The following is a 20535-nucleotide window of genomic DNA, read 5'->3' as shown; positions in this document are numbered from 1 at the left end:
GATAGGAGACAGATACCACTAAGGTGTTTCTCCTTTCTTTCACAGAATTTCAGAGACAGATCTCATGCTCAAGTCTTTTGTCACTATCAAGCATTATCTGGAGATAGACTTAACTGGTGCTTCTATCTTACAGCATATTTAGGGGGAATATGGTACATAAAGATCATCTATGAGGTATAGAAATTTTGAGATGAGAAATTGAGATGAGAAATTTTATGGATAAGTACTCAAATTCTTCTCTCCCAGGACTCCAGTTTTTTCCTCAAAGGCCTCAATTCCCTAAAGTAACCGTATGTGGTTGCTTCATTTTGTTAGAAAGGGCTATAGATATGCCTTTGTTGCTTCCAGCAAAGTGCTTTGAGTTTGCTTCCTGAAGCTTGCAACTTTTAGTTTCATTTCTAAATGTATGCCTAAGGCAAATTTCAGTCCAGTCCTGAGCCCATCCATGTAGGAATGATAGGTGCCCCCTTCAGGCATAATTTGGAACTGTTTTGTGGGAACCATAGAGTAATCTCCTTGAGCTAATTAGTGCTAGCACGCTCTATCTTAGGGTATAACTGGCCAGATTCTCTGGGTCCAGTGTGTTGCTTTCAGTTCTAGGGTTCATTTTGTTAAAACTGGGACCTTTTGCACTTCAGTATAAAAAGCATAGTCTGTTCTGCTTCTGGTAGAGTACTCAGTTAACTATCTTCTTTATCGGTAGTTTTGTACATGATCCATGGTTTTATTATTATTGCCTGATTCTAGAGTCTAACATGCATTTGTCTAAATGTGGAGGTGTCTATTAAAGAACAATTAGGTCATGTGTAATGATTTAATATACAACTATAAGAGTTGACACTTAAGGAGAATTTTTATAAGGAATATTATTTTCCTTTCTGTAAGTGGTGATTTTACTTTTGAAAACTGTCAGGACAGCTGGGTGGCTGGGTGGATTGAGAGCCAGGCCTGGAGACAGAAGGTCTTGGGTTCAAATGTGGCCTCAGACACTTTCTAGCTGTGTGACCCTGAGCAAGTCTGCTCTTCTGCCTTGGAGCCAACACAGTATTGGTTTAAGATGGACAGTGAAGGTTTAAAAAGGGGGGGAAAAAAACCCTAATGTAATGAAAGCTTGAGATCATAGTTGTTAACCAGGACAAACAATAGTTTTTGAAAATGTTGCCTACTTTGGACTTGTATTGTGTATTATAGTGGAAAGAATATTGTTATTTGAACTCAGAAGACCTGAGTTCAAGTACTAGGTTTGCTATTTATCATTTATTGTGTGATCTTGGGAAAGTTACTACTGAGATGCAGAGACCTCTTGGACTTCTCTCTGGCTATGACCTAGCCGGTCACCCATAACTTGTGATAGAAGGAGGCCACTGGATCCATCTACCCAGGTCTGGAAAGAGTAGGCAGCCCAGTGGGGAAGGAGATCCAGCTGCTTTTAGTTTGTCTCACCTCTAAGACAGAAGAGAAGGGAGTAATAGTTCCAAATCTCAAGTGAGATGACTCAGCCCTTCGGTCTAGGAATTCAGATAACTTAATATGACAGATTAAAGCAAGGGAAGAGTTTAATCTATTTTTGTTGTAGAACTAGAGGACATGAAGATCCATTCATGCTCTTGACAGTTGTCTCTTAGTAGGATGATATCTGCCTGCAGAACAACTTGTTTTAGTTTAGAGGGATTCCAGCATTCTGATTACCACTCTCCCTTTTTTCTCCTTAGTCCACCTCGTATTAAGGATGAACCAGATGATGATGGTTATTTTGCTTCACCTAAAGAAGATATCAAGCCTTTAAAGAGACCTCGGGAAGATGATGAGTGAGTAATTCTCATTTTGATTCATTGGAAAAGTAAAGGACTTGCTTCTTCATCTGGAGAAGAGCTGTCCAGTAGGATCAGTACACTACTAGCCTAGCACCCAGTTTGAAACTTTATTCATAAGACTGATTCAAAATTTGGATTCTCTGGATAAAATGAGATTATGTTCCTTCTTTGGAGTAAAAGTTTGTTGAGCATAAATGAATAGTGAGAAAGAGGAATGGCATAGAGGATGTTTAAAACTTGTTAAAGATGTTTTAGAAAAAACTTTTTTTGAGACCCTTCAAAACACTTATTACTTAAAACCAGTTGCTATGCTAATTATCTGTGGCATTCCAAACTGTTCTTTAAGGCAATTCCCCAAGAAATAGTATAGATACTTGGTACACGCAGAAATAACCAAAACTACACTTAAACATTCTGTACTTCAGATTGGCCCATTCTCCTTCCTCTATCTAAATTGCTGGATTTTCATTGCTTCTTTTCCCCATTTACGTATCTTTTGCTTTCTGTGTTTATGCAAGTTGAGTGGGGATTCATAGGATACCAGCAGGAGGGAATAGGCACAGGAGCCCACTATAGTGCTGAAGTAGACCTGGATCAAAGTCAGTCATCTAGTTCAGTCAGCAAATATGTGTTAAGTGCCTACTATGTGCCAGCACTGTGCCAAGTACTGAGGATGCAAAGAAGATTCTTTTCCTGCTCCTCCTACCTCCCCATCCTCCAGACTCTGCTCTCAAGAAGTTTATAGTCTAATGGAGAAAACAACATGCAAACAATTATGTCCAGATAAAATATAGACGGAATAAATAGAACATAACAACAAAGGGAAGGTACTAACATTAAGGGGAAATCAAGAGAAGCTTGTAGAAGCTGGGATTTGAAGGAAGCCAGGAACTGGAAAGGAAAGGAGGATGGGGGTGGCATTCAAGGTACAGGGGACAAAGTTTTAAAAATCAGCTTTCGAGAGCCGATATTTAGACCTGTTAAAGAAAACCCACAAGGTTTAAGCTTTAATTTTTGTACCTCTTTGTCATTGTTGTTTTTTAATGAGAGAAGTAAGTAGATAACTTAGATTCAATGTCGATTCAATAAAGGAATAGACTACTTTCCTTTTCACAGTGGGTTTTCATAGCATATTGAGTTAAAATTTTAATTTTTTAAACTATCATTTTACAACTGCTCGCTTTACTTGGACTAGAGGTCTATTATCAACTGAAATAATATTTGTTTAAAAAAAAAACACCTGGCACAGTGTCTGGCACATAATAGGCCATATAAATCTTATTTCAAGGCAGGTAGGTAGCACAGTAGATAGAGCATTAGAGTTGGAGTTGGGAGGACCTAGGTTCAACTCTGACTTCAGACACTGCCTAGTTGGGTGACCCTGGAAAAGTCACTTAATCCTGAATTACCTAGACCATGCCACTCTTCTAGTTTATAACTGATACTAAGATAGAAGGTATAGATTTTTAAAGGGAAAAAAAACTCATATTTTCCCTTGGTCTAAAGAAATTGATTTTATACCATGTCTGCAATTTTATACCATCCCATAGCTCTTTCTGGCTATCTGTTATTTAGCCTTACATTTTCATCTTCATTTCACACCCATCTGGTGGCCTTCTTACATTCTTATAGTTGAGAAAAATAGAGAGAACAATTTGACTTATACATGGGTACTTTTCCCCCCTCCCATTCTCTAGTGCTGATTATAAACCCAAGAAAATAAAAACAGAAGATATCAAGAAAGTGAAGAAACGGAAACCAGAGGAAGAAGAGGTTAGTAAAATGGAATGGGGCTTCAGTTTGGGATTGATTTCTGTAGTTCAAATGATTTTCAAAGAGCTTCTGAGCCTGATAGCACACCACAACAGAGTGGGCTCAGGGTTGTGAGAGGCCCTAGATTTGAGTCTTAGCCCTTCCATTTGGTATCTTTTGTTACCTTCAGCAAATCACTTCATTTCTGTGGTCCTCAAGTACATCATTTATAAATTGGCATTGATGACCTTCTAGTTCTTCAGTATATCTTGCTGTTTTGTAGAAGTAACCATAGGAAAAAAATATTTTATGGACCTAACTGATGACAGTATAATTACGAAGTCTAAGACATTTCCTGTCATTGAGTCAAAATACTAAACTGACCACCTCCCCCAATTTTAAGAATGCTACTTAGTCCAGATATATTTATTCCTACTCTATTAGTCTGTTGGCTAGATGATTCCTGGTTTATTTTTCTGAGAATGCTGGCATGCCTACCATTTGAAACTGATGAGATGGTTTTACATATTCCCCTATCTGGTGGCATTCTTAGATATCCAGGTATGATGAAGTTTGCTATATAGTTCACTAACATTTCTGTGGAAGAGAAAGAAGTAGATAAAAACTGTTCCTATGCTTCATCTTCCCTCTTAAAGGCCACTGGTGCCACTCCTCTTCCAGGATTCAAGAAAATTAAAAAATAATAATTCTTACTTCAAAAAGTTAGGGAACTTGTAGAGCAAACCAATTAGATCAAATCTGGTATCCACTTACCGTCTTAGGCTTCAAAAGATCAGCCTTGCTAGCTGATACCTTCCAGCTCAAACTCTGTTTTGCATTTTTGGAGTACGCAAAAGGCTGCCATCACTTTCTTTTTTATTCCATCAAAATCCTGCTAATTATTTTTTTTTATCAGAAAACATATTTTCTTGATCTTTTTTTCAGATCTGTGGAAGTAGCATATAATAGACTAGAAAGGAAAGAAAGAGGGTCAGATCATTTCTCTAAGAATTATATTCTCTTGTTCTTCACAGTTTGTTAACTGGTACACAGCGGAAGGCAAAGCAGTAGCTGAGAATGAGGTTTGGACTTTTCTTTATGGAAGGGGTTGTAAGAGTTCACAATAACAGTGAGGCTAGCCTTTAATTTTGAGAGGACCTAAGGGCCAACCAATGACTAGAAATCCTTAGAGGTAAAGACATCACGTAACAATAAGTTTTATAGAACCATTTGACAGACTGTTTTTGACTCTAGCAGAAAGAATGAGGTCATAGGATCATAGCTTAAGAATAAGAAGGACTTATTCTTAGGGGCCATCTCCCTCATTTAGTCCAACCCCTTCATTTTATAGATGAGGAAATGGAATTTTTAATAAATAAACGATGGTAGGAATGGTAGTGAGCTGGTCAGGCACAGAAGGGTGATGAGAATACATTTTCTCAGCTCCCTGGTTCTCACAGCCTTTTTGCTGACCACTTAACTGTTTCTGGAAATAGCCCAAGATATAGCAGGCAAGTCCAAGGAATTCCAAATAGTGTTGAGTGGTGATTCGTGGTGGCCAATCACTGTCCTTTTAAATGTAGGAAATTGGCATAAACCAATCTAAAAGGGAATGTGCAGCTTAAGCCCAAGACTTTGCTTTTGCTTTAGTGTTCTGTACTCTGGCTTTATATTACTAGCCCTTCTACCAAGAGGATTGTCTACGTGAGCCCTTTAAGATAAGACCTTGTCTTTGAAATTGAAGGTAAGGTTGTGTAGATAATGAATACCTCAGTAAAACCCTTTGGGAAAAGCTATTTAGTTGCCTTTTTTTTTAATTGTCCCATCCCATCTCTTTTCAGGCTTTGCTTGCTGCCCTTCATTCCCCTAAGCAAATAAATACATGCATACATAAGATATAATCTGAGGGGCTACGGTATAAGACAAGGTCCAGGCTTTTTAGGGCAGGGAACTCAGATACTGTGTAAACTTAAGTCTTTCTTTTTTTTCAAGTCTGGGTTTTTTCCAGCAGTCCCTCAGTCCTGATTTTCTCATTATGAGATTTGAAAGTAGCTTACTGATGCAAACATCTGCATGGGTTTTTAGAAGCTATTAAGAGAATGTCTTAACGGAACAGTATTTCCTTTTCTTTCATCTTGTTTTTATTTAAATGGTACTCCTTGTCATTTAAATTAACTCAGAATCCTCATCCGTTCCCATGAATTTCATCTTCCTTTTTTATAAAATTTCATACTGCTCATCCAAGAGGGTTCACATGAACATTGTAGACATGAATAAATGCTGAAATATAGCTATCTCTGGGATAGATAATAAAAGATGGGCAAAATCTTGAATTTTCTTGAGGGTAAGGAGATTTTTAAAATATGTTAACATGTAAACTGTACATAGCAAGTAATATACTATACTACATAAACTTTTTTGTTTATGTCTATATTTAAGAACTCTCCTTACTCTTAAGACAATTTAAGATTTTGCATTAACCGTACATACTCAATCTGGTTGTTATATTTATTACCAAAAGTTTCATTTGTTATCATTTGCTGCTAGATCACTACCATTCTAATAAAATCATCTGAGTTTAGTAAATTCATGAAAGCCAGGGCAGAGTAGATCCAACCTAACCTTGGAAAAAGCTGATATAGAAATGAATAAAGTTTTTAGGGCACTCTGACCTTATGTTGATTTTGCTATATCATTTTAAATGTGATTTCAAGGAATTACCTTTTGAAAGGGGTAATATATCACTTCCTGCCACTTCAGTTAGAAGAACATTAGACCACTTGGGGACCTAAATATTGATAGTAGAAGCAGAAGTGCTTTAGAACAAGATAGTTGAGGGCGGGGGCAATAGACACTACCCAAGCTATCTTCCTCTTGCAAGGAATTAATATCTTCCTTCTTTACCTGGGTTTCTTCTTTGTACAATGGGGACGCCTAGGTGATCTCTAAAGTTCCCTTTAGTGCCAATGTGCTGTGAAACCAGTTTTAACATTCTGATCCCCTACCCTCCAAGAAATTGTGTATGGGTATGATTCAGCTTATTCAGAGTGTAAGTAGTTGCCTTTTATTAAGTCTTAGCACTTTTCTCCTACTGTTCTCTTAGGACAACAAAGCAAAAAAAATCAAGAACAAAGATAAGAAGCTTCCAGAACCAGATAACAAGCGGAAGAAACCGAAAAAAGAGGAGGAACAAAAATGGAAATGGTAACATGTCATCACTAGGTTAAAATTTTAGCTGTTTTCTCTGTTCCTAATTTAGTATACAAGTTTGAGAGTTCACCTTTGCAGTAATAACGTAGGGGGGAAAGCACGTTATATCTTCTCCTCTAAAATAATTATCTTCTGAAATAAGATTCCAAGTTCCCCAGAAGACCTCTATATTCTGTCTCCTGTCTATTTTCATTTTCATTTTTTAAAAAACAAGTCTCTTAGTTAACCTTTTGGCAGCTTTAAATTAGGTGTGGGCAGAAATGAAAAAGGTTCCAGCATACCGTTTGGCAGTACTTAGAAGTGCTACCACTTCCCAGACAGAAAGAATGAACTCTGGACAGGAGTGTGAAACCTAGGTGACAGTGGGGAGGGAATCATTGATAAGGGGGGCTTCGGTGGCAGCAACTGGATGAAATATGTTATGATTGCTGTCCAGGAGAGGCTCTAATCAAGTTAAAAGCATTAGCATTGTCTGACATAGCAAAGGGGGAAAACTAAGCAGTCACAAGAGAAAAGGGTTCCCCAGATGAACTCGAAAGGCAAAGGGACTCTTGGCCCTCTTGCTCCCCAAATTAGGAAGCAGAAAACAAAAGGCTCTCCTGTTTTATTTCCCTGTGGTTTCGATTTTATTTTTCAGTTTTGTTTCTTGCAAGTTGTCAGTTTTATTGTTTCTCAGAAACAGATACATATAGGGATAGTCTTACGGTCATTCCCCTCCCCTCTCCACTCCACCTCACCCCAAAATCTTTTGGTTTAACAACAAACTCTGTTGTGAGCTAGTAACATTTTTGATCTTGTGTCTTGCCAGTGGAGATGCCCATCTCCTCCTTTTGACTGAATTCAGGATATATTCTAACTTGAGCAGATTTCCAATTTCTGGAAATTTACTTTGTCATTATATTTCGTGTTTTCATGTTTCTCTTCTCTTTTCCCTTGTCATCTGTGTATTTTGGTTCCCAAAGGCAGAGGCCTTCTACCATGGTGGGGGACATTTATTAGGAGGGTAACATTTCCTTCAACTATAGAGATACCTTTCTTTCAATTGAATGTTTAAATCTGTATTAGAAAATATCTGTTACCTTTTTTGGATACTGTAGTGTTGTTTTTAAATAATCACTTTACTGTGGGTCCACATGACAAATAATAGCCAGTCTTTGAAGATTTTGATCTCTTGGGTTTGGGAGATTTTTTAAAAAGATAATCTACTTATGGAATCTCCCTTCACTAAAAATTGATTGATTTGTAGATGAGTATTCATGGATCAAATGATAAATAACATCTATTGTCATTCAGTTATGTCCAACTCTTATGTTATCCTGTGAACTTGGTCCATGGGGTTTTCTTGGCAAAGTTACTGGAGTAGTTGGCCATTTCCTTCTTTAGTGTGTCCCCATTTTACACATAAGGAACTGAAGCAAATAGAGGTTAAGCAACTTGCCCAGGGTCCCACGGCTAAAGAAATGTCTGAGGCCTGATTTGAATTCAGTTCTTCTTTATGAATAGGTTTTGCCATGTTAATGAATGTTTCCCTCTAAACCCCAACATCTTAACTTCCCTGAAATGGATTAAGGCCCAAGTGTCAAACTTACTGCATTTGTGTCATGCAGTTTGTTAGAAGATATGAAGAATTCACTCGGAGATAAGGCATACACACATCCATTTCCTTCTGTCACCACAGATCTGCTTTGCTCTATCAAGAATTTGGTTCTGCTTTTTGAAAAAAATGTTTATTAATGTATTTTGGTTTTATATCCCTTTTCACTCTTAAAGTAAATTCCCTTGGCCATGGCATCACTTGATGGTAACTTCTAATCATGGAACTTAGATGGCCACATCCTTCATTTTTTTCCATTCCTTCCCCTTACTACTTAAAATCATCTCTTCATCAGCTTCAAAAAACTCAGTTCTTATAATAGTCCTAATTGAAAAACGGAAGTCAATGGCTTAATGGGCTGATCTTACACCCCTTAAAAACTTGTGTCTCTGAATGAGCTCTATCTAATCTAGAACTAGACAGGCCGATTTGTCTTTACTCTTCCTCTCCTTCTGTGTGGGCCACTATGACTTCCAAGGCCCCTTACTGTTGGAGACATGAGGGAGATAGGCTATTTTCAGGTATCCTTTGTTCTTCCTTTAATCTTTGTACTTTTCTTTCCAGGCAGTGGGAACCTCCCAGTCTGAAAGTGCTTTGCTGTGTGCAAATTTGGGTCTAAGTTGACTTTTACCCTATCATTTCTTTACAGGGAAGAACTTCTCAAGGCATTTTGTATTCCTTTCAAGCCAGCTCTTAGAATGTCCCCAGTCAGTTTTTGTTGTTCCTTCAAATGCTTCAAAAACCGAGAGGTTTTGTTTGTCCAAATGCATGAATGTTAGTCTTCCCATTCCGGTGTATTTGTCATACTGGCTGATTTCCCACAGTTTGGTCCAGAGGCACCTCTAATTGTTCAGGCTTCGTGTAGGGTGTCAGCAGAGGAATATTGTTATTCTTCTTTGAATAATTAAAATGTTCAAAGATTGATTTTCTAATCTGGTTTATGTGCTTCTTTGTTAAGCTTACATCCTTGAAAAAACTCCAGCTGCTTTCTGACTTTGTCCTTGAGCTCAACTGGCAGGCAGTGACTTCCAGGACCAACCTTCCCACCCACTTCGAACTATGTGGGGCATCCAGATAAACTTCTTATGTTCCCTCTATATGCTGACTATCCCCTTGTGAGGTATTTGTCCCAATCTATTGGACCTTGGTAAACTTGGCATTCTAACTATTTCTCAGCTCAGCTGGAACACTGGACTGGCGGGCTAAAACAGAGCAGGAAATGTGACCTGCTGTGTTCTTGTATGAGCTATTCCTGTGGATGATGTGAAAGAGGGCAGCCACCACAGCCACAGCTACAGAGACATACTCAGGTGCAGTTAGTGCCTTTGGGTGGCAGGATCTTTTGTTAGGTAGTAAGGAAATCCAAAGATGGCAGAAATCCAGTCATCAGAGGGAACTGACCTTTACATTGGTGGTTGGGGGTGGGAGGTGGGGCTTGGTCAGGTTCTGCAATAGAACACTATTGTAGAGAATAGTGTTCTGTCTTGGAGCGGATTGCTTGGTTTGGGTGGGTAAAAGTGAGATTTTGGCTGTGGGTAGATAGAGGGTTGGGGGGGACTTTAAAAAAAAATCTTTTCAATTAGCCTCTACCTCCTCTTCATTAAACCCCACATGAAAGGGAGGGCTCTACATTTTGCATTTTCTTGGCCAGATACAAACTAAAAACAGTGGGCAGCCACTGGCAAAGTTGGTGTTGTAATTGACCTTCATTGGGTTAAAGTTCATCACAGTGGTCCTCTACAGTCTAGGCCTCTGTGACTTTCTCAAATCTTTATTTAAAACCAAGGGCTGGGAACTAGTAGGTGACTCAGTGGATAGAGGGCCAGGCCTGGAGTCAGGAGGACCTGGGTTCAAATTTGACTTCAAGATACTTCCTACCTGTGTGATCTTGGGCAAGTCACTTTGCCCCAGCTACCTAATCCGTACCATTCTTCTGCCTTAGAGCCGGTACTTAGTATCAATTCCAAGATAGAAGATAAGGGTTTTTTTTTTTTAATAAAAATAAGTAAAACTAAGGGCTTTTTGATTGATGGCAATTATATTACGGATGATCAAGACACATGGAACGAATTTACTATTAGTAATTTACCCTTCATCAGTTTTACTTTAGATTCTCAGAACACAGATGGAGCTTTTTAGTATCAGGTAAAGGGGAAAATGCTCATTGCAGTTTTTTTTTTCTCCTCACTTATTCAACCCAAGCAAAGAAATCTATTTTGCCTGTACAAACTCTATCCTAACTATTCCTATCTAGTAGGAATGGTTGGTTCATACCAAAGAGGGATCAGACTGTCATTGGAACTGCAGAGTGTGGAACATTGATTCTGTATTTTCTTTTTATTGCACATTGAGCAGCCACTGGCCACAAGTGAGAGGCGAGGGGTAAGAGGACCCTCTTGCTGATGGCTAGACTGTGGAGAAGGAAAAATAAGCCGAGATGTCCGGGTCCTACCATTTAACGTTTGGGAGCAATCCCATGATCTAAGTAGGATGCTGTGTACAAGTGAGGAGAAGTTATCTCAGGACCTCAACCTCTCTGTTGTTTCCCTGTTCTCCACAGAAGTTTTTGCCCCTCATGTGTTCTTCTGGCCTCTGCCCCCTCACTAGCTCTTCCAGGAGCAGAAGTAATATCACTGCCATATTCCTTGTTTATTGTGTCCTGAAGGACATTTTTTCCTAAAGAAATGTTGCACATGTATTGGGGGGTTTTTTTCTTTTTTTACAATGAGGGGGTAGAGGAAGAGGTGGAAAGAAGAAAAAAATAGATTTTTGTTACTTGAAATTTTTAATTAAAAAAAAATATTGTAAATGTGGGCTAGGTTCCCAAGCTAGTGCTCAAAAACCTATTTAAACTAGTCTTCAGTTCTCCAAAGATCCGTGGTATAGTTAATATGGGTACCCCCTCCACTGATACATCACAAACCCTCTATAACTGATAGTTGGCCTTTAAGAATCTGTGGCCAAAAACTTCATCACTATGTAAACATCCTGGAGGTGAGCCTCTCTAAACTTAGTTCTGCTGGTCCTTAGACAACAGCCTCTTATAGTCTTACCTCTGCTGCTGTATTTTCCAGCTTGGTAGAACCTTTATAGAGCCTTAGATTGTGCTCATAAAGCCTCTTAGAGCCCTGAGGCACTTCCACACCATTTGGAGGCATTACTGTAGAGCTTTATTTGTTATGTAATGAAAATGTGTACATCTATAGCAGGATTGTCTAGCTGTTTTACATTGTAAGTATGTAATATTTCCAAATATATACATATATTTTAAAATAGGCCTCTTTGGGCTAACATGGAACTATAACCACCATTTGTGATGTTGTTATTAGATAATGTGCTATATATAAACAACCTAAAATCCTAAAATGAACTCCCGTAATTTGGGAGCTTCCTATATTTTACCACTGGTAGCTCTTTCAGGAGAGCAGCAAACAGGTTTTTTTTTTAAAGACTTAATAAGATTTGGAATTATTCCTGAGACTACTCTTACCAGACATATGTGACTATTTCAAAACCCTTTTGAGAGAGTTGTAAATTTCTCTTAGTAAATGATGACCATAATAATGATGAAAGAGTCCTAATTACCAAATGATTAGGATTCCCTGGATGCTATGAGAATGGTTTGCTGGATCCATTTAACTTTGATACTCACCTAAAACTGTAAGAACTGATTACCTATAACTGATCGGCCCTTTATCATAAATATTCTTTTTTTCCCCCCGTTAGCCAAGCATTCTCCTACCCCTCTCTCCTATTCTCATCTCTTACTCTTTCTGATAATCCTCACTATGAGATTTCATTAAAAATGACTTGGAACTGTTTTGCCAGGAAATTTAAAAGCAGACAGAAGCCTAGGACACCATCCCTGAATAATTATTTTATTTTCACAGCAAGAGACACTGATCCTAGGACAATAACCTATTATGAGACTAAATTCTGTTCTCAAATCCTTCTGCTAAAACAACTGGTAGTGAGTAAGTGTCTGAGGTGGCCTATAGTGACTCGATTACAACTAGAGGCTTTAGAGGACCTTGGTAAGACCAGATGAAATAGGGAAAATTGTATTTGAATAAAACAGTAGGATTAGAAACACCTGGCCCCATGGAAGCTGATGGAAAGTGGAGAACTAGATTTTTTTAAGACTAGGGAAATTTTGTATTGGGGGGTGGGGGGAAACATACTTCAACACTAACATATAGCTATTTCTCTTTCTGATGATTGTGAATAGATCGAGATATATTTGCTTATAGGTGGAGAATACTGCATTGGCTTTCCAGTGTTATTAGTGTAAAGAACATTGTATTTGGGAATCAGAAGACCTGGCTTCTGGTCCCAGCCCTCCCATTAATTTGCTTTTCTTCCCCAACTATCCCTGGCCATAGTTTTCCCAACTATAAAATGCTGGGGCTTGGGTTCCTTTTAACTCTTAAGTCCTGCAGTTCTATCATCATAATAATACTATGATTGAAAGATTTGAATACTAATCGTATTTCTTTGGCTTGATATTAACATTGCTGTTATTGTGTAATATGTATTGTTTTACGTGTACAAACTAGTTAAAATTTCAGAGAAGTAAGATGAAAATGGTATCCACGCATATATGCTGATAGCCTTTTGAGGGGCCTTTATAATTAACTTTTTTTCTCCTTTGAAAATGGGAAAGGTGAAAATAGTATTGAAGAAGCCTGAATATTCATAATGAGGTTTAATGGTTTTTTTAAGTGGGGAGAGAAGTTGCCAAATTTTAATGGTTGTTTATTGGAGAGGCAAAACTTTGCCTTTTTTAAATAGTGCTTTAAAGGCCAAGTGAGTTGGTGATGACAGGGGCATTTAATTTGCTGATTTTGCTAGATGGAACCTATGTTTTGGAATTTAAGTTACAGATTGATACATGTTTATTCCCCAAACAAATCATGCTTTTGTACTGAGCTCCTTAATACCTTCTGTCATGAACACTTGGTTTTTCAGATTGAGGGGCCAACTTTGGATACACAATTGGAATTTCAGAACTATCCTAGTCAACCAAGTAGACTGTAGGTTCCTTGACATTTGATGGGTGATGTTACGCAAGGTGATTGCTAATATAGGTTGCCCCCCTCTCTTATAAAGGTGGGAAGAAGAGCGCTATCCTGAAGGCATCAAGTGGAAATTCCTGGAACATAAAGGTCCTGTGTTTGCTCCACCTTACGAGCCTCTGCCAGAAAATGTCAAGTTCTACTATGATGGTGAGTTGTTCAGGATTTGTCTGGGTTGTGGTCATGAAAAAAGAGTGGTTTGGTGACCACCCCTCCACAGGGGACAGAATTGGAGGTAGGGTCTAACTAAATGCATGTAGTATTAAAACAGTGCTGTGAAGAAAGGTCTAGTTTACTTGGTTTTCATAATCAAACCCAGAAATTGATCTAAAGATTATTTTAATGTGAATAGTATTCCTAGGGACCCTCGTAATAATGTTCTGTTCCATCATGATTTCACTGTGAATGAATTAGTTGAGAAAGCCAAATTCATGGCAATATATTTTTAGTAAATACAAATGCAAACATATGTTTAGAAAACAAAAGTAAACTGATAAGTTATGTGTCAGAGGAAATGGACCTAGAATCATTTTGTCCTTTAGGTCCATGAGACTGAGCAAAGCATATGTATGCTTCCACTTCTGAGTTCATACATCCCCAGAAGTGCTCTTTAAGGTCTAAACTGTAGAGTTTGACCATCTTTGTCAGACTCTCTTAGGCTGGGTACCCTGGAACAGTCTGAATTGCTTTTCATCAATAGTCACAGTAACTCTTTTTGTTCTCAAGCCATTGTATTTGAAGGGCGGGAGGGAAGCATTAACATCTCATTTGTAAAGGTGTGCTCCCTATGTTACAGTGGAAAAAGCACTGGCATAGGAGACACTTAATGGATTCAGATTTTTACTCTGCTGCCTCTATGACCTTGGGCAAGTCTCTAAGCCCCATGGACATCAGTTTCCTTATCTGTGAAATGAGAAAGTTGGGTTATGTAGCCACTGAAGTCCTTTCCAGCTCCAGATGTGTGATCCCATAAATGTTTGTCTTAGTCATCTGATTCTTCTGCTCTATCCTCATCTCTTTTTAAGGGAAGAGAGGGTCTCAATTAATAATGACAAGCGGCTGTGAGTCAAGCCTCATCCTACGCAATCACCATCCACTGGTTCCAGTAACACAAGATAGCCCCTACCTCCACCATTACACTTAGATCAACAAAGTCCGCCAACATTGCCCTCTTCATAGCCACTTGAGAAAACACAAATGAGGTACTCCCCTCCATCCTCTCATTCCAGTACATGAAGTCTTTACTTCAAGGGAAGAAGCAAGAATTGCTGACATTTATATAGTGCTTCCAAGTTTATAAAACGTCTCATACACATAATCTAGTTTGACCCTTAGCTCTCCTGGGAGGTAGATGCTACAGGTATACTTATGGTACCTGTTGTTTAGTGAGGTCCCTTGGGGCCCATGCTCCTATCAAAACCATACTGTAATCATATTCAGGGTTCAATGCCTAATGGTACTAGCTAACTTTAGCAAATAGAAGTGACTATAATCTGAAATAGTAATCAGCAGTGGTGAAATCCATCTGCTGGTCCTTTCAGTCTTTGCCTTGGCTGTCTAGGTAGATGCTCTACTTTGAGTTCACCATCTTTACTCTTAAACTTGCTTCTCCTCTTGACTGTATAGCTATTCACTCAGTCTCCCATGTTTGTAACACTGATGCTATCTTCCTTCTCCTATCTAGTCAGTTACCAAGTTCTGACCATTTCACCTCTGCAGTGTATCTTGGATGAGTCCTTTCTTCTCTCTCCCTATCACCACTACCACCCACCTGAACTAGAGAAATAACTTCCTTATGCATCCTCCTCCTGCTTCCCCTCTCTTTTGCTTCAGTCCATCCAGACCACTGTCAGATTTCTCATGCCTAGACTTTATTATGTTCTCAGTTCAAAAATCTTCAGTGTCTCTTTTTTGTCTATGGAGTAGTGTCCTCTGCCTGCTTTTAAAGGCTGTGATGATCTGCCTTTTCAGCCTTATCTCACTTTCCCCCAGCACTCTTTCTAACCATTCGCTAAACTTCACCACTTTCCTCAAACACACCCTGTACTTTCATGCTTCATCTTTTGCCCACTCTTTTCCTCACATCTGCTAAAGCTCATTTAATTTACACATAATATAATCCTTTTTGTAATAGTTTATATTATATTTACTTTGTGTTTGTGCCTAATCCCTCATTAGCCTGTAAGCTCTTTCAGGGCAGCAACTATATCTTATTGAAACTTTGACTCTCCTCTAGGTAAGCATAGTGTTCTATACTAAGTGGGTGCTTCATAAATGTTGGTTGTAGCTGGCAGCCCCACTGCTGCAGCATTGCACATAAAAGGGTGCTGCTCTCTGTCCCCTGAGCAGGCAGCCAGTTGAACCACTGGTTGCAGGAGTGGGTGCAAACCTGTTGAGCCAGGAACATGCTGACATCTTGTATGTGGGCTAATGGTCTCAAGTTTTCCCTTTTTCCATGACTTATCTCCATATTGTTGAAATCTCAAAGTATACTAACAATAACTGGAGAATTGGGACAGATCTCAATTTATAGGTATGTGATAGATAGTTGGGACCATAGATAGCCACATACCCTACCTCACAGGGCTGTTGTGAGGCAAACCTCCAAATACCAAATATGCATATGTTTTTATCATTTTTCTCATAAGTAATGTTTCACACAGTAGAGAGCTAGAGAAGGAAGCAATGATGGGGAGCACCAGGTAGATCTCCAGAGTTGTCTAAGATAGCAGCTGGGTGTCTCATTGCTCATAAGCAACAGCCACTCTTAACGTGTTTTTAGGTGAGGAGGTGATAGTTCAGTCACAAGGGTTAGGCCTACCCTTGATAAGTGGGAATAATACCAAACTCAATGAATTGGCACTGTGTAAAGACTGACAGTATAGAAATATAAACATTGAGCATATAATTACTTTTTCATCTGTGTCCCTTAGAAGGCAAGGTAATGTTTCTGGGGTTAGCCCCTCCAATACATCATTCCCCAGAAATCCTCAAATAAGAGGGAGCCATTCCAAGCACAACCTCTCATTGTTTGGGTAAAGAACAATGGCCAAAGAAGTGACTTTGAAAAGAAGGAGAATTTTAGATGTGTTGTTCTGTGGCCTTGGGCTGGTAATCACCTTCCAATGTTCTCCTTTTAGGAAGAGAGAATGCCAGATTCCCGACTCAGGGCTTCCCTTGTTTTTGGAGTTTGGGAGGTTCTTCCCCCCCCCTTCCCCCCCACTTGAGTCTCAGGCTTGGACTTTGTCCATGTTGGTTCTATTAATCAATTTGGAGTCATTTTCTTTTGGCATTTTGACATTGATATTGGTCTTTCTAATTTGTAACCATTATTGAGACCTCTTTTCCAAAGGTTTCCTTTGCCTTTCCTTATGTAGGAGTCTCAGGATATTCTCAGCCCTTCTGATGAAGTAGTACCTTGTTCTGCTCCCTGTGGTTTGAGCTCAGTTTGCTACACATTTGTGCAAGCTCCACCTAGGGAATAAGTCAAAACTGGTCCTGCAAGTGCCCTTGGGAAGAGAATTCTGAGTCACCTGTCCCATTCCCATTCCCACAGAAACCTGCTTGGGGGGGGGGGGGGGGTAGGGCCTGCTGTGACTAAGAACACAAGCTACTCTTCCTGAAGGGACAGCAGGTTTTCAGCTCTGACTCAGCACTTTTCTCTTCCTGGATCTTAGGGCTTATCCTGTTCATAAAATGATATCATTGCCAGGAACAGCCATATCACATTCTCACCACCATGCTACAAGGAACTGTCATCAGCTCTAGGAAGCTCATTCCAAACTGACAGACATTCCAGAGATGGGAAGAGTCATAACGTACCCCTGTGGCCTCTTGGCCTCTTTTTGTATCAAAGCTTTCCGGTCAGGGCTGGCTATCCAGCCAAGGAGACAAGCTTCTCTCCACTCACCAGTGACAGAGACAGAGGGCTGCGGTCATTTTTTCCCCCCAGCTTGAATATCAGTGTCCTGACAAATGTTTACATTAACAAATGTGAATTCACTTGTATGTGAAATCTGATTGTTACATTATTACTTGTTTGCTTGTGAATTTTCACTTTAGTGCAGTCTCTTTTTATGTCTAGAAATTTATCGACCCTTCCTGTCTCTGCCAAGCCCTGGCAAGGGCTCTTTGGGGTTCTAAGCCTTTGATTTGCCACCTCTGGTTCAGATGATCTAAAAGTGGATCTGATCTTGGTGTGGGAAAGAGCGCCATCTTTTGGCTAGTTCTGTAGGGATGACTCATAATGACTTAAATAAGTAGGCTCATGTTTCTTTGCTATGACCTTGGCAAGTAGCTTTCCCTCTCTGGGCCTGTTTTGTTCTCTGTAAATTGATGAGCTGGGTGATCTCTAAGGTTCTTTCTAGGTCTGACAGTTTGTTATTTCTTCAGACAAAAAGGGTAGCCATGGTCCATTGAGGATACAGCTATATCCTGAAATGACACCCTTGTTTTCTGACCGAACTTTGGCTTTCTCCTTGACTGAACTTTGACTTAGTTATAGCAAAATCCCATTTTCATGGAATGTATCTGGATAAAAATTAGGGGGTTAGAGCAGATCATCCATGAACCTAAAGTAGTTCCGTAAATTTCCCAGGAAAATTGAAATTTTCCTTAAGAATTTTCCAGAGAATATCTTTTACATAAGTATAACCTAGATCAAATTGCTTTCCTTCTTAGGAAGGAGGGTGGAGAGGGAAGGGAAAGAGAATTTGGAACTAAAATTTTTAGAAAATGAATGTTTAAAAATCCTTTTACATATAATTGGAAAAAATAAAATATTGCTTTTTTTTTTAAGAATTTTCCAGAGAAAAATATTGTTTCAAAGATGGACTCTCTGCTAATGAATTAGTGTGAATAAGAGCTCAGTGTTTATAAAATTCACAGTTATTGAACTTTACTTGTTAGTCACTTAGTAAAATTAATGCTGCTTTAAAACAGAAATGGAATGAGACAGGAAGAAACCTAAGAAATAAGACCTAGCTCTGTTATCCCCGTGAAAGGATTGGATTAGATGACCTAAGATCCATTTCAAATCTAGCCTTCTGCAACACTGTTTATTTACTACCGAGAACCCCAAGACAGTTCAGCAATTTATGAAGCACCACTTTTGTACAGGACCTTAAGGAACACACAGTTCCTGTACTCAGGAAGCCTAATCTGAACATTCTGTTGAAGAGGAATTATATATAAATGGGAAAAGCATCTGACTTCATAGTACTCATGTTAGAGGAGACCCTTCTGTCATTTCACAGAAGGAGCTGAGCTTTCCTCATTTGAATCTGCTGAGTTTTAGTCCCTTCCTGGGGACTATATTGCTTGAATCTGTAAGAGCTTTGTAAGAAGAACTACCAAGAAAATGTGTTTGTAGTGGTTTGATCTCTAGAAAAACCATCTGAGTCTCACAGACCTTGAGAAAAGGACTGGGCCTAGACATATTCTGGCTTTAATTCTTGGCTAACTCTTCTTGGAAACACCTTTTCTCTAGGTAAAGTCATGAAGCTGAGTCCCAAAGCAGAAGAAGTGGCTACCTTCTTTGCAAAAATGCTTGACCATGAATACACTACTAAGGATATCTTTAGGAAAAACTTCTTCAAGGATTGGAGAAAGGTATGTGTCCATCTACACACACACACACACACACACACACACACACATTTTAGTGCTTTGTAACAATGAAACTTTTAAAATCTCGACTATAAAAATGGTACTAGAGAGGTGACAAGGAAGGACAACTCCATTACAGTTAGAATTACTGAAAGGTTTTATAAGTTGTGCTAGATGATACAGTTTGGAAGAAATGATTTTTGTAGCAGAAAAATAGGCCATGCCAATGAATTCACAGATCTCTTGAAGTGTACTGTTTGAAATCAGAATGAAATTTGATTGGGCAAGCAGCAAGGTACAGTGGAAAGAACCCTGCCTCAGAATGTGAGGATTTGGGTTCAAATCTCAACTCTGGCACTACCTCTATGACTGTGGGGCAGGTTATGTAACCTCCCTGGGCCTCAGTTTCCTCATCTATAAAAGAGGAAGTTGGATTTGGTGGCCTCTGAGGTTCCTTCCAACTCTAGATCATGTGATCCTGTGATTCGGCTGAATATTTTATGGGCATCAAATATGCATGGTATAATACTGGATAATACTATAGAGTAATAATACCCTACAGGAGTAAATGTAATGCAAGGTGGAATGTCTGGTCTTATAAGGCTTATATGAAAACAATGGGTAGGTAATGGTTACATTAATAAAAGTAGGCAAGATGGAAAGATGAGGGAGTGGGATTTGAAGGGAGAATGAGGTTGAGTTCATTTGGGAGCATTTTCAGTTTGAAATGCTTCTGATAGGCCTTTCTGAGAGAACTTGGAAGTTGAAATCAAGATTTGGGAGTTTTTTAGGAAAGGTTGACCATTGGAATTCAGAGAATAAATGACATCACCAGGAAAAAGTGAAGAATGAAGGACTGATATTTCACTCTTGGCTATATTTAACCACAGGGAAAAAAGATTCCAGAAGTTTATAGCAGAAACGAGAATGGTATAGTGCCTAAATAGCCAAGAAAGTATAAGTTTTTGTATTAGCTGATCAAAGTAAGGCTTTCCAACAACTGCTAATGTAAAGTTTTGAGAGCTGCTGGCATGTTTCATCAAGGATAGTAGAGGGAGAAAAACCCCAATTCATCTTGGTTGGTTGTCAAGAAGGAATGGATATCTCTGAAGGGCAGGCCCACTCAGTTTCCCTTTTATTCTTCCTCATTTGGCTTTGCTACTTCTGCAGCTCAGTCTTTATCAGACCTGACCAGGACTCTCAGGTGATGACAGCCAGAGGGTTAGATGATAACTATTAAACCTCACTAATTCTGAAATCCTTGGGAAGCAGCCTTGTTTCACTGGCATATAAGCAAAGGACAGCACTGTTCAGGCTAGTGCTTGGTATGCTAATCTCCTAACATTCTTCTCAGAAACCAGCCTCTACCAGAAACTCTTGTTATTTATTGTGTGAGCTAGCAAGTTATTAAATTGCATTTTTTTTAATTAAAATTTTCATTCATTCAGATTGCTACTACCCAGAGCTCCTAGTCTGAATTAGT

At 39.0% G+C, this 20535-nt stretch overlaps 1 protein-coding gene across 2 annotated transcripts in view; it reads left to right on the top strand.

The window, feature by feature from the left end:
* Nucleotides 1-20535, top strand: part of TOP1 (DNA topoisomerase I) — a 129640-nt gene that overhangs the window by 76940 nt on the left and 32165 nt on the right. Inside the window, exons 6-11 of one of the 2 annotated variants that reach the window (XM_007474338.3) lie at nucleotides 1713-1808; nucleotides 3512-3587; nucleotides 4601-4648; nucleotides 6670-6770; nucleotides 13480-13595; nucleotides 18934-19055. In XM_007474338.3, coding sequence (XP_007474400.1) covers nucleotides 1713-1808; nucleotides 3512-3587; nucleotides 4601-4648; nucleotides 6670-6770; nucleotides 13480-13595; nucleotides 18934-19055 — 559 coding nt within the window. The remainder of the gene's footprint in view (nucleotides 1-1712; nucleotides 1809-3511; nucleotides 3588-4600; nucleotides 4649-6669; nucleotides 6771-13479; nucleotides 13596-18933; nucleotides 19056-20535) is intronic. The other variant, XM_007474340.3, reaches the window with a different exon arrangement.

The sequence above is a fragment of the Monodelphis domestica genome, chromosome 1 (genome assembly GCF_027887165.1).
Source record: "Monodelphis domestica isolate mMonDom1 chromosome 1, mMonDom1.pri, whole genome shotgun sequence".
NCBI lineage: Eukaryota > Metazoa > Chordata > Mammalia > Didelphimorphia > Didelphidae > Monodelphis > Monodelphis domestica.
The sequence above is the reverse complement of the archived record's forward strand: the minus strand, read 5'-3'. Positions and strand labels throughout refer to the sequence as shown.